Genomic DNA, 16,406 nt, shown 5'->3' on the forward strand with positions numbered 1-16,406 from the left:
AAGGACTTGTAAAACAAATCATATTACGGAAACACCACCACCATACCATGTATACAACTTTTGTCATGGAAAACTTTTACGCACCTCTTTTAAGTCAAGAAGAACATAAATCATTTTAAGTTTTCTCCTACGTATACCCAACCTAATTAAACCATGATAGAGATAAGGTTTGCAACATAACCAATTGTTTAACGGATATAGTGTGATGTAAGAAAATAATAACTTTGAGAAACCTCCAAGATTTCTTTTGTTTTCCCAAAAACCCATGGGTTGATATTATAACAAACAACCTATAGAGATTGATGGTTACATAAAAACATTGTTGACATGTTGGTATATCATTCTATAAAGTTTTAAATATGATGGTAAATTTTGAAAAACCACTTTGCATATAGTTTAATGATAAAAAAATCTACAATTTCTTTTAATTTCATGCATTATGAAACAATGTTCGTCTAAAAACTCAATCATGCCTTACAATTGTTGTTATATGGTCAAACTGAAATACTTTTTTCATATGGTTACTAGGGGCAAGTTGTCTCATTAGAGGAACAAATTGAGAATCTACTAAAGACAAAAAAGCAAATCATTAGCTTGATTGGCAAAGTGGCAACTGACGAATTGTTTGCGAAATCTCCTTTCGTTGTGGTTACAGGATCTAATGATTGGCTCCTCTCCTACTTTAATCCCCTCCTTCCCTACATCCACCTAAGCTCCCTTACTACTGATGAACATAGAGACAAACTCATCCAAAAGCTCATCTCTCACATTAAGGTACATTTGGTCAACCATTACTATATATATCTATTTACATATAAACTATTTATGGCGACTTTGGCAATCATTGAATCGATTAAAAGAGAAGTTAAGTCTCACATGTATTTGGCTTTTCTATCCTTTCGTCTTAAGTTTCTTCTATTGACTTTAGAGTACAATGGATCAATGCTCATTATTTATTCATTATAAGTTAGTTACCATCTTGACGCACTGTTTTTTTTCCAAAATAGGAGTTACTTTCCCATTAGTTTGGAGAGATTTTTACAAAAAGGCTATACAAGGTGGCTTATATATACACATACACATACACATACATATACATACACACACACACACACACACACACACACACACACACACACACACACACACACACACACACACACACACACACATATATATATTGGGGAATCCCCTCCCTCCCTCCCCGGTCGAGTTCCGGAATATGAGAAAGAAACTATGGCTACATACATATCCTCGCATATTTTCTACTTAACCTTGAAGCATTGTTAATACACTTCAGTCTTCTATCTATAATTGAAAGGGGGAAATTCTAAAATATCCCAAGTTATTTCCCCAAATATTTTATTATTTTTGTCAATTATTTTCCAAACGCCCTTGGTCAAACCTCCAAGAGAAATTATATGATCTATTCCATCTCATATAATGTGGTCTATCCGATTTTCTCCATTAAGTGTGTTACTTGTGCAATTATGTGGTCTATCTGATTTCTTTCCTCATTTTCAAGGTTATCCTAGGGATATTTGGGAAAATAACAAAAAATGAAGGGCATTCCAAAGTTTTTCTCCCAATTCAAATGGCTCTTAATACTTCAAATTACATACTTGATTTTCAAGTAATCATATTGCTATATCATCATCACATTTATAAAACTAATGTTTGTTTGTTCTTTTGTCATAAGGCTATCCATGAAGTAGGTGCTAGAAGGATTGTTGTTGCAGGAGTACCTGCTTTAGGTTGTTGTCCTTCTCAACTATTAGCGTACAATTCAAATGGTAGTTGTGTTGATTACATCAACGATGTCTCGAAAGATTATAACGAGCATCTCCTTCCTGAAATATTATCACTTAACGAGAAGATTCCGAATACGACTATTATGTATATTAACATATACACCTCAATATTGAATGCTGCTCAACACCCAACTCAATTTGGTAAGGTCAAGTCAAGTTGAACACATGTACGAGTTTAGTCATTCATGCATTCATTCTCCATTGTCTAATGGCATGCAACATCTTTATAATTTCATATCCTTTTACTATTGAGCTAATATGCCTAAGTCACGAATCATTTTAAGGAAACAATGATATTGTCAAGAGAAAACTAATAGCATGCATCACCTCAAAGTACAACTATTAGTATTGTTTTAAATGGACAATTATTGCACAAGACTTGAACCCACATCCTTTAGCACAACATCATCACATATTTATGCGTAAACACCTAAAAAGGCCTCATTTGTAGAATTTTATAACTAATGGAAGGAGTTTTTTTTTGGAACAAAAAAAAAGGCCTTATCTCTAAAAGCTTTTTTATTTTTGTTTGAGAAAATAATTGCTTCCAATTAGTGAGGTGAATTGCATACACAAATCAGGCTATGGACACTCTAAGTATCAATAGATACTCTAATTTATAGGTCACTTTCATATATATTTGGTTATCGTTGTATGACACTTTAGATAAAAAAAGGTGGGTCAATCGTTGTCCACATAACAACAAACGGTTACCTGACAAAACCTGTTATTTTTCAACAACGATCAAGACACATCTAACAAGCTTCTGAATGTTGTTAGATGGGTACAACAAGATGGATATCACCAAAAGCAATATGGGTAAGTTGTCAGTTGGGAGTAGAGCCAATGAGGCGGTTGGAAGCACCATTTTAGATGTCCTAATGTGAAGTTCACCAATGGTGTAGTTGCCCAAAGTGAGATAAATTGTGCTTGTGTCAACTCTTGAGACTATGAATCTCTCTATAGGTTTTCAAATTGTGCACGCGAGGATATCACTAGATCAATCCATATAGTTGTGATGGCATCTGCAATTGTGTGTGTTTCCCCTAAGTACCATTTGAGACATGTATTTCCAAATGTTCCACATACTGATTGATGCCACAGTTGACCATGCTTTTTGCAATTGTTTTAGATTGTGATTAATTATGCAATGTTTTGTTAGTTTGTCCTTTTACCTGTAGTTGTAGGGTATTAATAATATATTAACTCATTGGTCCATGTGCTTGTGGTTCGTACAAAGTAATAAATTCATGAATTCTCCTTTTCTTAAATGTAGCTAACCTTGAAAGATTGATCATTTCAAAGCAAAAACATTATTATGTTTCCATGTATAGGTTTCAAAACAGGGAACACAGCTTGTTGCGGGATAGGAAAATATAACGGATTCTTAACTTGTTTACGTGGTTTGAAACCATGTGACAATGTGGAAGATCACTTTTATTGGGATGCTTATCATCCAACTTCAAAGTTTTACCCTCAATTAATAGATATCTTGTGGAACAATGGGCCACCATACACCTATCCTAAAAGCTTGCAAGAAGAATTTCAACCTATGAAGCAACAAGACAATGTTCACACTGAACTCTGAGGAATCTAAACTATGTTTATGCACTCCCACAATCGTGAACCATATATTTGAGAGATACACTCACATAAAAGTATCATTTACGAATTGATCTTAATAAAACTCGGATGATGCATTCAACCAAGATTAAGATTCATGAATCTTGGCTAATGAATGACTAGAATATTTACAGTAACCATAAACTTGTAAGATGATTTTATGTAAATATTAAATATTAGTGTTGATGCATCAACACTTAAGCCTTTGTACTTATAAATACATGACATTGTGTTTCATGATCATAAGATTAAAATAACTAGAATTAAAATTAATGACTTTAATTTAAATAATTAAATATACATATCAATGTGCTCGTAACGAAAATTAGTTTCAAGGTTCAATTGTTGGGTTGTAGAAAAGGAGTTTCAAAAGCCATTTCCTTAGGAGGATAGTGATGGCTAATAATTAGTGTAATGTGTAACACTCAACACCCATGCCCTTAGGTTACAAAGGATGAGCATTACCTCTTCGACTCTTCTCATGAACACATAAAGGTTATTCCTTTCAAACAACTTTAGAATAAAGTCTTTGAATGTTATGCAAGACAAGTTACTTGAAATACCCCGCATGTTTTTTGTTTCTCTTCGAATGTCAACGGTCAACCCCCCACCTCAATCAATTATATGTGTTAATTGAGCATTTATGTCATCAACAAATCCCCTTTTTCTATCTTCTTAGAGGAGCATTGGAGAAGTAGAAGAAAAGCTATTGATGATATATTAGAGGTTTTCCCTTTTTATTAGATTATGCTTATAAGAATCCATACTTCTCGAGCATTGAGTTGTATTCACCCTTTTAAAATGCTTCATGGTTTGCAAGAAAACTAGAATATCTTAGGATCGTGGAAGCATGCAGTGTGAATGGGAGAGTTGTATGGGGGTCCTTCTAGGGGTTGAAGTTAAGAGGGGAAGGCTGGGCGGAACAGTTAAACCCCCATGGTCATGGATTGATAGTGCAGGGTGGCAATGTGTTTCAATGTGCTGGAGTTCGACCTGGCACAAACTCTGAATTTTTTGAGGAGATATGGATGATGGTGGCTTGCTTAATTGTTTGGCACATTTGGACCAAGCGTTGTAAGTTTGTTTTTCAACAGCACAAGCTCCCAAGCGGTGAGGTGTTGTTAAACATCTAGTTCAACCTGGTATCTTGGCTGCGGGGACGGTATGATTCGATTTAGGGGGAATTAGATGAAGCAGAAAGAGCTCGATCAAAGTTTCTGCTGAAATGAGGCAGTTTGCCTATGGTGGTCAGATCATCATCATGGCCTAAATGGAACTACCAAGCACCCATATGGTTGTTTCCGCCAATTGCTTCCATTAGTGACCAGGAGTTGTAAATATGTATAGTTGTGTTACAAGGTAGTTACAATGTTAAAAGAGTTGATGGGATACTTTTGTTGTAAATGAGGGGGTGGGGACTATGATCACTTTGGTGAGAAGACCAGAGTGAGTTTTGCTGAAATTTGTTGGTCTTTGATGTACTTTGTTTGCTAACTAATACGAAGTAGTGTTTTTTTTGGAAAAAAAAAGAAAGACAACTTATTTATCATTTTCGGAGAGGACTCATCTACCAATTGACAACAAAGCGTTATGGTTCACCTTTTTTATGGTAAGACATGTAATATCTATCATAAAAGACATTGCCATACATTCCTTGTAAACTAGAATGAAATGCATCTTGTCATAGTTTTAGGTACTTATTACTTGGGGAATTAGTTTTCGTTAGCTTCTTCACCTAAATTTGAGCTAGAAGGAACCTTTTTCAATGACTACAACCACATTACGATCAATGCAAACTGTGTGTTATAAAAAGTTGCAAAAGAAAGCTTACCAATAAGCAAGGGAATGGTAAAAAGCGCATAGAGTAGAGCACGCAAAAAATACGAAATCATTCTAATAAGGAAGTCTCAATGAGTGAGTGCATGAAAAATCTAGTCACTATAGATTGTACATTACTCTTGATGTCACAAATCATGGGTTTAAAGACATGCATTGATCCTAGACATTTGTATCTCATTGTACTATTATAAGGTAGATTGTACATTACTCTTGATGACACAAATCATGGGTTTAAACTTTAAAGACATGCATTGATCCTACACATTTGTATCTCATTGTACTATTATAAGGTAGATTAAAAGTGGTGCATATGTTTGCTCATTCATTGTGATGGAAATTTATTGTCGTGTGGACTAGTTATTGTGTGACTTCAAACCCTTTGGAAAATTCTCAAGCACTTTGGATTTCTTAAATGTGTGACGAGGTGCCTCTTTTAAAAGAATGTTACTTTGACATGTTTGTTGAATGTATATAAGTTTGTTATTGGGACTCACGTTGCATTTTTTGTGCTATAAATGTTGGATGCCACAAAGACTATTAAGATTATTTCACAGTTTTCAGCTAGGATGCTTGAGTATCGCTCTTCATACATAGCTAGCTACTTGGATTAATTGGATATTATGAATTCTACATATTTTCCAAACATAAATTGTATATGCCATTCAAAAACTTTTCTTTATACATAGAATAGAGAGTCCATGTGAATCTATAAGTTTACTATGACAACTAACCATGTTATATTTTGACTTTTAATCAACTCTTGAAAAATCAAACCTTATTGCCCAAAAGAGAGAAACAATAATATAATACGACCTTCTTATATGAATTAGTTACATGTAACAAAAAATATACACTCCCCAAATCATAATGGTTGATATAACATAAGGCATCATATTGCCTTGAATTTGTAATTTCATTACACATGTAATTTTGAGCCTAAAGTAAAACATGTTTAAGTTAATTATGCAAAATTTGAATTATGATTTGTTGATGCCTTGAATTTGTAATTTCATTACACATGTAATTTTGAGCCTAAAGTAAAACATGTTTAAGTTAATTATGCAAAATTTGAATTATGATTTGACTATAACGTGACCCTAAAGCTACCTACCTCATGTTACCTTCGGATTGAAAGCTCATCATAACCATTGAAGACAAGATTCAATGTTTTAACCTACATTGGAAACTCATTATATTTATCAACCATTGAAACGCATATTCAATGTTTTAACTTTGTCAAACTTTCCATTCGAAAAGCTTCCGAAACGCATATTCAATGAAAGGCATTGGCACAAAGATTTCATTCCATTAAGAGTTTCTTCTTCTTTTTTAAACTTGGGAAGAAAGAAACATTTTTCATCGCATTAAACAATTAAAAGGAAAGATCCTGATTGCATTTAATAGTTAATAAGTAAAGGAAAAGATTGATCGACAGCTGCAGGATTCGAACCTGCGAGGGCGAACCCATTTGATTTCGAGTCAAACGCCTTAACCACTCGGCCAAACTGTCTCAATGATATGTTTAATCTTTCTAATTTTTTCTATTATAATTACTCAAAATGAACCACCAAACGTTATACACACTTTTAACTATTATAGTTGGTTTTGACATCATTTGTGATCCAAATATGGATGTATGGTTTTAACTAATTATAGTGGGCTCCAAGTTTCTAACATTTGGAATCCAAATATGTATATACTTTTAACTAATACAATGGGTTCAAAATTGCTTCCTTTTGTGCAGCTCCCCACAAAAAAGCTACTACACATAGACATCAACTGAAGGCTAAAATGAAACTACTTCACAAGCTTGATCCTCATTTTTGTGATGCATAACACTGCAATTCTTCAATTCTGTTGCTTTTTTACTTTCCACATCTGAACCAATATATGCAATCGTAGAAAGCTGTAAACCAAAAAGTGAATCCTTTCTTTCGAAGTACAGTGTCATTATGTCAACATGGTTCATCATTTAAAGAGATTGGTATAGAAACCAGCCTTGCATAAAGCGAAACTATTTCCTACAGGCAAGCAAAGAACAATCAATTTCTTATAAGCATTGCATCCGCCAAGACTTTGCATAGAGATACATAAGAGATTCGTCAAAGCTGAGTAAATTACCAGGTCTCCATTCAAATATGATACGAGTCAAAAGCCTTTTTATTACAATCACAAATACAAATGGAAAACCACAACATTGTGATTATAAGCAGCTGCTATCCAGAATTCCATACAAGATTTTTTCCATGTAACTGAGTTTCAGATTTTTGGTTGTATCCCCAATTCAAGATACATTTTCTTGATTAAAGGGTGTACACTCATTATTATCATTAGAAACTAGGCTTCAGCATGTTTTCATCACTCTGTCAATTTTGCACTCACTTAAGTCACGATGTATGAAAACCAATTAGAATGTCAAAAAATTAAACCATTACATTTGGCTTGATATGAGAAGGCTTTTGTTTTTCCTTTCCAAGGCAAAAATCAAAATGACTTAACAACATTGCACCTAAATTTTAGGAAAATGTCCCATTAAAAAGTCCTTTTTTATCACAAAGAGAGGGAATAATGAATAAAATCAAATCCCACGAGAAATAACGAATATTGGAATATGCCGAAATAATGTCAAGATACAAATGATTATGTACTGGCCTTGCAATGGAGAAAAAAATGAAGAATTTCATGAAATATGGAAAATCGAAGCCCGAAGAAATCTGTTCTCCTTCTCAAGCATCTTTTACTAGAGTGTAATACAAAACGCAGAAACGTTGTATTTCATGACATATGGCAAACCAAAGCTCGAAGAAATTTGTTCTCCTTTTCAAGCGTCTTCGACTTGAGAGTGGAACACAAAGCTCGGAAATGTTGTTGTGATGTCTCTGGGAACAAGAAAATAGTAACAATAGTAATGAATTTTTAACATTATAATAGAAAAAATATAAAAAATAAAATAAAATTGCAACATGATCAAAATCTGAAGACATTTAGCTACTATATTCTTACCTAAGATATTGAAGTGTCATGTTCTTCAAAAGGGAAGGATGTTGTAGAACCAAGCTTCGCCACTCATCTTTGTCTATCTTCCCATCGAGTTTTGTATCCGCCTCTTCAAATGTCTGGCATAACAATGCATGGGTTTCTTTCCAACGAGGTCTTTTGAGTTTGGAACTTCAAAATGATATTTATTGGCATATATAAATATGACCTATTGAACTTCTATAAAAAAATTTAATAACCTCACATGCTATGTGGTAACTTTGACAATATTGTTAATAGTTATTGAGTAAACTTAAACAAGCTAACTTATATCCGTAAAATTATACATAAATTTATGCAAATAAATCAATTGACATTGAAATATCATGAACTTTTTGTGATACACGATGACTGTGGTATTTTATTTATATACACCCATCGTGTTTTGGATAGATGCTCATGACAAAGGGTATCGAAGATCTCAATGACAAAGATTACATGGTGAACGACTCTGAAGATAGTTAGCATACTGTCATTACTTTCTATGCATGATCTATCAACATATTCTCATTAAACAAGGTTTTTTGGTGAAATTCGAGCCTTGCCTTTGTAATTTCTTTCAAGTATACGTATAATGTTTTAATCAGTTAAATCTTTAACATTTGAGAATTCTCACATTTTAATACGTTGGTTTTATCTCTAGAATCAATGCTAAGCATCCTATTTGAGATTAAGAATCTATTTTTTTATAATTCAATCTATGGTAAAAGCAAAAACAAATGGTTGACTGTTGCACATTCTTCGTTACAATGAATTACACATTACAACAAAAATGGATTAACACAAAAACAAATCATTTACCTTGTCAATAATAGTCTCAATGGCATCATCGGACAAGTTCATGCCAGACTCTGCAAGAGTGGCCATTACCATCCGTTTAACCTGCGTTATTTCAATAATAATTGACACGAATTGGAATCTAGAAACTAAATAGCTTTTCCATGTGGAATCCCATTTTGTTTACAGAGAACTACTAACCTCTTTTCTTTCAATAAAGCCCTGTTGTTCAAGATCATATAGCTGAAAAGAAACTATAAAAGTAGCAAGAAGACTGATTCATTTTACTGATCATTAATTAATAGCCCAACAATAAATTATAATAATAATAATTGTGGTAATTTATGATCCAAAATAGGTTTACTTCAGACAAATAAACAAAACATACAATCAATTTTATCTTCACGAGAAGCATTGGGATGGAAAACGGATAATTGCCGAGCAAATTCCCCAAATCCTAATACCCCTTTATTCTTAGTGTCAAAAAGATTAAATACCTGAAACAAGATTAAAATTTGTCAAAAGATATATCCATGCACAATCAGATCAACTGATGATCATACAAAATACATCAAAAAAGGAGAATCAAGATGCATGAATAAGGAGCTAGCAATGTCCTCAAAGGACAAGAAAAGAAAGTGAAATGCTGTCAAGAAGAAATCAATATTCATCTACTGAAAATGATTATGAGTTATTTATTTATTTATTTATTTAAGGCTTAATGGATCAACTCAGAAAACTATGTTTCATACAATTCTGCAATTGACAAAATTAGAACATGGTGAAAGCACGTTATGGTGTACATGACAAAGATTTTTATCTGTAGTACATTGTTATATTATAGAAACTCTAGATTGCATATACAAAACATGAAATATAGCATTAAAAATTAGTAACATTTTATAATTTATTGCGAAAAAACACTACTAAAAATGGGATACTACGTCGTTTCATCAACGAGGTATTTTTCGAATTTTGAACTCAATTTACTGCATTATATTAATAACACTCACTCGATCTGCAAATAAGCTCTGTTTCTTGTTGTTTTTGAAAAGGGCTAACTGGAACTCTTCCTGTTCGCACGAAATCAAGGATTGAAAAATAGTGATGACACAGTCATGCTTGAAAACATATATATAATAAAATATTTGAAATTACTCGATATTAACCTTCACATTAAGTCACGTAGCGAAAAGGTCAATAGCGTAATTTGAGAGTTCAGAATTTTTATTGTATTATTACTATTTCTTTATCAACTAACCTTATGGATCATCCCATCATCGGTACCACTACTTATCTTCTTAAATAGTTCATAAAGGGCCTCAACTTCACTTACTGTAACTACCAAAAACAAAAAATGTTTGAAACGTCAGCTGCTTCAAAGTTCTACACATGGAACTGTGAAAAAACCCCTTTAGAAATACCTTGAAGTTTCACATTGGTGCACAACATAGTTTGTTCAAATAAATTACTTCAGTTCATTCTACATCCATTACTTCACATTGATTCCTCCCTTAAATTACTTGACATTTCATTAGTTCATATAAATTAGTTTTCACACTATTTCTAAGCATTAATTCACACTATTTCACATACATTATACGCGTGTGTATAGAGAGAGAGAGAGAGAGATAGAGAGAGATAAGTTATTAGGTTGCCTAACTAGTTTCCCAGAAAAAATCTAAAGTCACCCAAATACCATAACCAGCTAGACAGCCACAGATTTATCCTTTTCTATACTCCATATTGATAACGAGAATATGAGGCCATGGCTATATCAGCCACACATTTATCGTTTTCTATACTACATATTGCTTTCGAACAATATAAGGTCATGACTAGATCAGCCACAATAACTACATTAGTATGCAAGCTAAATACTTCCTCTGATTGAAAATGAATTCTAACAATATGTTATATAGTAAAACTTTCGCACAAAAAGTTTCTCTGACATCTTCACAAGATTAACCGACTTTATAAACATTTCTTTATACAATGAAGTAGTGGGTTGAAATGCATATTATTCCATAGCATAGAATCTGATTGGTAGATAATTATATGATCATTGGCAGGACTTGAGCCTGGATCGCCTAGGTGAAAACCAAATATCATTCTCTTTACAAGAATCAGGAAGCAGAGATGGAAAAGAAAAGGAAATAAGAGCCAAGCATTTACTGTTGATTTAAATTAGTTCACAGAGAATATTTCCGTCATTTCATATAAAATTTATACTAACATTTCCATTACTCCATATTAATTCACACTGGTTCACATTAGTTAGTATTGGGATTGATGAGCATACAAACAGTTTCGCTCGCTATTATCTCGGGATCTTCATGAGTGTAGTAGTACGGCTTTGAGTCCAAACAACCGAAAACCGCAGAGCACAGAAACTTAACTCCATCCAAACAATGCAACATTATTAGATAGTCAGATCTTCACCATTATCTCCCACGCCTTAACTGATCCATGACACTGGAAAACCAGAACATTTGTACCATATAGTAACACACTTGTTTCAGCCTTACAAGTTTTTACCATATACAAATGAATCTTGAATCTAGAAATCATTAATTGAATTTTGTATCATATTATCACAACTTCAACCATGTGAATGGGTTCTTTGGATCTAAAATACACCATATAAAATGGGTCTTGAATCTAGAAATAATTAACGGATAATGTACCATAAAGGCTCAAGTTTTAACATATAAAATGAAATCGTTTCAAAGAAAAAACAACCAGTTTGTTTGCAACCAAAAATAATGAGCCAAACGAGAATGTTTATTAACAACAGCATCAGGCTTAAATTTAACGAAAATCATAGAAATTATCTGAATGATGAGCTAAACAATTAGATTAAAACATATTTTCGTAGTTATATAAAGCCGATAAATAAATAATGAAAAACTTAAGCATCGAAAAGAATTCAAAACACTCTGTGATTACATATATATACATACATACATAGATGTATGTATATATATACATATATAAGCTATATATTTATGCAGGTATGTAATGATCTCGAATTAAGAACTAAAAAATAGAGATCAAAACATATTGTGATAGTTGTAAGAAACATGAAAGTCAAATAATTAAGGACAAAAGGTAAACATGAAAGAAAATCAGAGGACTCTGTGATTATTATTATTATATGAAATCGGAATACAGCAGGTTTTAATAGGTGCACAAAACCCAAAAGGCAAGAGAAAAAAAAAACAAAGAAAACAAGAACCCAAAAAGGGAAGTACCGGAAAATCAAAAGACTTAATACATGTTGTGTTAGTGATTTTGAATTGCCCTTAAGAAGCTTTGAGATATATCAGAATCGATGAGGATAAAATACCTTTTTTTGGAGAAGTGTTGAGGATTCGATGCAAAGCAACGATGGATCTATAGAGAAGAAAGAGGGAGGGGGGGGACACAAACAGAATATATAATCGAGTAGACAGAGAGACAGGCAGTATCCAGCTCTTCTTCTTCTTCTTCTTCAGATTTCTTTTGTGTAAATTCCTGAGAAGTAATTTCCTATTAAACGCCACTACAAAAATCGTGAGGTAAAACAGTATGGGTTAAAATATGTAAAATAAAGGCAGGAGGAAATAAGAATAGTAAAAACAAATACATATATATATATACATATGTACATATCTGAAAAATATCATTCTCTTCTTCTTCTTCTTCTTCTTCTTCTTCATTTTTTTTTAACCAAGCTTCATGGCTACATACTCTCTAGGCATTCTTTTCTTTGTAAGCGATTCGAGCGGTTTTCATCGGGTGGTTTTCGTCGACCGGTTTTCATCGGGTGGTTTTCAATTGACCGTTTTTTTTTTGTCGATCCAGGCCGTGCATGCAAGCAATATTTCCATGTCCATCCATAATCCCTCTTTTTTCTAGCTGCTAATTTGCTCTTTTGAAAGAACTCTGCGTGCTCCACAAGGCCAATTCCTTTCATCTATAACTTTGTCATCACAACATAAATGTGTGTAAGTTTACTACGATGATTCTCGTCGCTTTCCTCAAGCAAGTCCCTTGATTTTTAAGCATCGTGACACTCTTGATAAGGAAGGAATGTGTTTGGTTTTGCTCGTTCAGACATCGCAAGACTCTTGGTAGGAAAATCCGTTTGCTTCTATTGTCAAGAGTACTCGTCGATGAATGAAATTTGTGATCACCATTAGATAATCTTAGAGAATGTTACCGGTGATGATGAATCCAATAAATTTGGGTGTAAACTATAGTATCGATGATCTATTGAACATGTTGTTTCCACATTTATGAGAGCGTCATTGTTATTGGTTAAATGCATGGGGTAGTTGTGAGATCATCTATGAAGATGTTGCATGTGGAAATGGAGATCGCATGCAAAATACTATTCGTTATCTGTTGAAAACATCTTCAACATGTGTGACATAAAGAAATGATTATCTTTTCACTCTTTGTATTGTAGAGAATTCTACAATATTTTGGAAACCCATGTTACAGGAGCAAATATAGTCTACAACTAGGAAGACTTTTATAATGGACACCAAAATTTGAGGTTGAAGTGCACAAGATTTATCACCATATCATCATCATGTTAAAACACTTTATTGTGAACAGATAAGAACAATGTGTGTAAGGTTGATGATTTACTATGTGATCTAGCACATAATGTATTAATCATTGCACTTTAGTAAAATGCTTATTAATTGCTTATCTATTAGCGTGCTTTAATAAGTACAAAACAATGGGGATGACATTGTTGTATGCTACATTTGAGAAAAGGAAGTTTCTTGTGTGGTAGGAAATAACATGTATCCTCATAATGCATCTTTACATATACATTAGACATTAACATAGTGCCTACCTTTTGCTTCTTTATTGCATGGCGCAATAACTATCTTCAATGCATCAGTCTCTAATGAGATAAAGGAGGAACTCAAGCAAAGGAGTAACAACTATCTTCGATGCATCAGTCCCCGTTTTATGAATTCAATCAATGTCTGTAACATTCACATGCACAAATTCCATACCATACACATTGTCCACATGTACGAAAACACTTCATGTGAAAGTGGCTTCATTGCTTCTATCATATTTGTTATGGACTTGGAAGAAATAACTCTAGTATGATAAAAATGTGTTATGTGTGATCCATATGAGTTTGATGTAACCCTTAAAAGAGATTGGAATAACTAAATTTAGTGCCTTTCCTTTACTCCATTGGACCCAAAAGGAAAATATATAAACCCATTACTTGTTGTCATATCATCAAGGACTTGATTCAACATATTTATACAAATATTTACTTACGGCCTTGGGTGAGAAAAGCTTCAAATTACACGAGTTGATAGTATGTATGGCTACAATTGTTAAGCAAGTTGTGATCATTCAGTACACTGTATGAGCATATTATTTCACGATGAAATATTGATTTATATTTCATATATTGTATATGATTAAGTTGAAAATTGCGCTTGAGTTCATGGACACTTTTTTGTTAGATGTTGGATGCCATTTTGATGAGCTCGTTAGGTGAGCTACAATTACATAATTATCAACAAGCTAGATTGTGCAGGATGAATAATAAATTAGAAGATAATAACTCTCAATCACATAAGACTTTTTGGGATTTAGGTGAATATCATGTGGTCAAGCTTAAAGTAAATAGTGTCGTGAGGTAAAGCCAAAAACTATATTGAATTGGAAAGAGAGTAAGAAGAAAAAGAAAGTAAGGAGAAAGTAAGACGAGGTATACTCTACCTCAAGTTCCTTGCAGGGAATCAAGTTCTTCTCGCGGAGTTACATTTGGCAGATTGTCTCCTCATATAAAGGTGAACATATACAATTTGTTCAAAGCTTTAAATATCTTGGTATTGATGTACCCGCCACAAATAAATGGAGTGCATGCTTTGATTCTAGACTCCAAGTCGGTTGGAAATCATATTACCTTTTGGAGAACCAATGCAACCAAAGTGATACTTGTGGATGGGAAGTAAAACTAATGTTGTTCAATGCCATGGTAACTCAAGTATTGCTTTATGGAGTAGAAGTATGGGGTGGCACCATCTCTCTTAATGCATGGAACAAGATTGAGAAAATTCAAAAGATGTTTTTAAGGAGGCAATTAGGAGTTAAATGAACTACCTCTTACCAGGTTATGCTCTTGGAAACGGATGTTTGACCCATAGAACTATTGGCACTCCAAAGAGTATATAAATACATTACAAAAGTCAAGAATATGCCGAATCATCGATTGCCACATCTTGCTTGGAATGTTGGATGTAAGCTACAAAAGAATCATAAAAGTAAGATTCTCTCATCTGGTTGGGTTTTTGACATAAGGAAATGGTTTAGAAGATGGGGTGTGGATTATCTTTTAGAGCTTTCAGGCAATGTTATGCCGTATGTAATGATTGAGGAAAGGTTGGTGGAATCATTAAGGATGAAGTGGGAGGATGCTAAGAGGACAAAGCTAGAATACTACATTGCAAATGTCAACCCTGAATGGTGGTCTCAATATAAAGCAAGAATGTCTATTGATCGTATCTAGCCTTATCTCATTACCAATATGAGTAGTAATGCTCGTAGAGCCCTTACACTACTTCGCACTCGATCTCACAAGTTAGGTATTGAAGTTGCATCATGGTATCAAAATGTAACGAATTTGAAGACATGTAAAGTATGAAATGAAGGCATGGTAGAGGATGAATGTTACTTGCTCTTCACATGCTTGACATATAGTGCAATTCGTTCAAGATATGCTGACATACTAAGAGGGAGTGATAACTTAAGTGACATACTTAAGACACCACCTAGAAGGTTGAGCTCATATGTGTATGCTTTACTAACACATAGAGACTTTGTGCTTCAACGTATGAATACCCCTTCTTAGGAAGGAGACATATATCAAGAACACATGTATACTCTGGTCCCATAGGTCAAAATTGGCCTCTTTATGGACGATAAAAATTCTAATTCTAATTCTAATGGGTTCTTTGGAAAGTTAGGTGTTCCAAGTTATACAATGATAAAAACATTCACGTTGTGGAACAGGTTAAGTCTTTTTGGGACTTATTGGTACATATGATTAAAGGTGATTATGATAGTTATAAGGGTTCTAGAAACACAACTAATCAGAAAACTTAGAAGGATACTTCGACGCGTTTGGTCATCTATTCCTATTATGTTGGATGCAGGCGTTGATGTCATGTGGAACTACTTACCACCTTGTTGGTTGTTCCCACCACTGGCACCGTTCTTAGTGCAAATATCATGACTTAAGATGGAGGAGGCGATTGTGGTATAGGAAGGGTCTTTTGATGTAAGACGATT

The 16,406-nt window shown here is 33.6% G+C and overlaps 2 protein-coding genes, 1 long non-coding RNA gene and 1 other non-coding gene across 4 annotated transcripts; 2 read left to right on the forward strand and 2 right to left on the reverse strand.

The window, feature by feature from the left end:
- Nucleotides 1-528: 528 nt before the first annotated feature.
- On the forward strand, nucleotides 529-3,673 carry LOC147847688 (GDSL esterase/lipase At1g29660-like; the record flags this gene model as incomplete). The annotated part of the gene is made up of 3 exons (XM_087338930.1): nucleotides 529-774; nucleotides 1,700-1,952; nucleotides 3,146-3,673. Coding segments are annotated over 3 exons (753 nt in total), but the record flags the coding sequence as incomplete, so codon positions are not given.
- Nucleotides 3,674-6,702: 3,029 nt separating this feature from the next.
- Nucleotides 6,703-6,783, reverse strand: TRNAS-CGA (transfer RNA serine (anticodon CGA)). The gene has a single exon. It is a non-coding gene; the product is annotated as a tRNA-Ser (tRNA).
- Nucleotides 6,784-7,846: 1,063 nt separating this feature from the next.
- Nucleotides 7,847-11,618, reverse strand: LOC147847690 (calcineurin B-like protein 3). Its single transcript, XM_087338931.1, has 8 exons — nucleotides 11,389-11,618; nucleotides 10,348-10,427; nucleotides 10,100-10,159; nucleotides 9,475-9,583; nucleotides 9,288-9,340; nucleotides 9,111-9,191; nucleotides 8,277-8,389; nucleotides 7,847-8,152 (listed from the first exon to the last, which is right to left on the reverse strand). Exons 1-8 carry the CDS (start codon nucleotides 11,504-11,506, stop codon nucleotides 8,095-8,097), a joined length of 672 nt encoding a protein of 223 aa, XP_087195057.1. The 5' UTR covers nucleotides 11,507-11,618; the 3' UTR covers nucleotides 7,847-8,094.
- On the forward strand, nucleotides 11,532-12,669 carry LOC147847691 (uncharacterized). The gene is made up of 2 exons (XR_015532281.1): nucleotides 11,532-11,616; nucleotides 12,448-12,669. It is a non-coding gene; the product is annotated as an uncharacterized LOC147847691 (long non-coding RNA).
- Nucleotides 12,670-16,406: the final 3,737 nt, after the last annotated feature.

This window comes from Azolla caroliniana, unplaced genomic scaffold (genome assembly GCF_043228905.1).
Source record: "Azolla caroliniana isolate FFs.n. ecotype wild unplaced genomic scaffold, voAzoCaro1.0.p SCAF_750, whole genome shotgun sequence".
In the NCBI taxonomy this organism is placed as follows: domain Eukaryota; kingdom Viridiplantae; phylum Streptophyta; class Polypodiopsida; order Salviniales; family Salviniaceae; genus Azolla; species Azolla caroliniana.